Here is a 1,414-nt window from a genome sequence, read left to right on the forward strand (position 1 = left end):
CATGAATTTATTATTTTTGTTTTTACATAGATATTTTACCTGTGAATTTGCGTGTGTAAACTAGGAATTCATACAATGAGCTTCTCTGCCCTATGTGTACAGAAAACACTCGGCGAGAAATGGAAGAAAATTTAAAGAAAGAAAGAAAAAAAACAACATAATAATAAATAAATAAATAAATAAACGACTCTTTCTATTCCATCTTATTTTATTATACGGTCGGTTAGCGATCACTAAACGATGCACTCATGTTTAAGTAATCTGGAAACAGTTATACTTACGAGCCGAGCCTGACCTCACAGATATGAAGAACACTGAAATATAAGATTACATGTAATGAGTTTAATAAAGTTTAATAAAAACATTCATTCTTAGACTAGACACTGGGCATATTCTTTATTAAGAAGGGAAAGCATAATACTCTTTGAATAAATAAATTTACGTGAGTATAGCCTTGGAAATGATTCCAAATATATCAACGGCGCTAGGAACACTGTATGAATTAATTTACAGACTCAGAAGAACAGAAAGAAGTAAAATCCATTCGCAGAACTCTGAATTCCACTCAACCGGCTCCTAAATTCTAATGAAAGACATATCTTCCATGGATGAGACAGGGCATAGTTACTCACAGAAGGAGGTGAAGTTAATACAAGTCAATGAAATAATTGTCTGTTTTACAATGTTACTGCTTCTAAGAGTGAGAAACTAACACAGCATAGAAATGCCAGTTTGTACCTAGACAGGCAGGGTTGTTAAAGTACATACCGTTACTGTTTATCCTTAAGAATAAACAATTAACCCATAAGCTAGTATGTGTACGTGTGTGTGTGTGTGTGTGTGTGTGTGTGTGTGTGTGTGTGTGTGCGTGCGCGCGCGCGCGCGCGTGTGTGTGTATATTACTCTTTTTATAATTTGGTTGACACCAGAAACTTTAAATTGCTCTGTATTTAATAGACAAAGGTCTATATTTTGTGTATAAGACCTTAGCAAAGTGAAGCAATGTGATGAGAAGAATTAACAGACCTGATACAAATTCTCTGACTAAAGCGAATAAAAAGATCAAGTTTTGTTAACACAATACTAATAATAATGAATGCTCTCAGTTGCATAATTTTATATCTAGGTTGCAAAACTTTTGCATAGGGATACATCGCTTTAAGGAGAAGGTCATAAGCTACAGGACTCTGATGATTGAAAGCAAAATTTAGATCTAATAGTGCAGAGTGTATACTTAGTGTTTCTGTAATGAAGAAGGCAAAGAGAGTGAGAGAGAGAGGGTGGGGAGAGCTTATATATATATAAGTGGTAGCGAGGGAAAAAGCAATTACGAACAACTGTATTCTGTGTTTATTTTCATGCAAAGGCATCTTTGTGTGTGTGTGTGTGTGTGTGTGTGTGTGTGTGTGTGTGT

The 1,414-nt window shown here is 34.9% G+C and overlaps 1 protein-coding gene across 38 annotated transcripts in view; it reads right to left on the minus strand.

Moving 5' to 3' along the window:
- Positions 1-1,414, minus strand: part of LOC128248352 (retinitis pigmentosa 1-like 1 protein) — a 157,439-nt gene that overhangs the window by 154,305 nt on the left and 1,720 nt on the right. For all 38 annotated transcript variants that reach the window (XM_052969591.1, XM_052969602.1, XM_052969619.1 and 35 more), the window contains exon 2: positions 282-314. In XM_052969591.1, the coding sequence (XP_052825551.1) occupies positions 282-314 (33 nt within the window). The remainder of the gene's footprint in view (positions 1-281; positions 315-1,414) is intronic.

The sequence above is a fragment of the Octopus bimaculoides genome, chromosome 1, assembly GCF_001194135.2.
Source record: "Octopus bimaculoides isolate UCB-OBI-ISO-001 chromosome 1, ASM119413v2, whole genome shotgun sequence".
NCBI classification, from domain to species: Eukaryota; Metazoa; Mollusca; class Cephalopoda; order Octopoda; family Octopodidae; genus Octopus; species Octopus bimaculoides.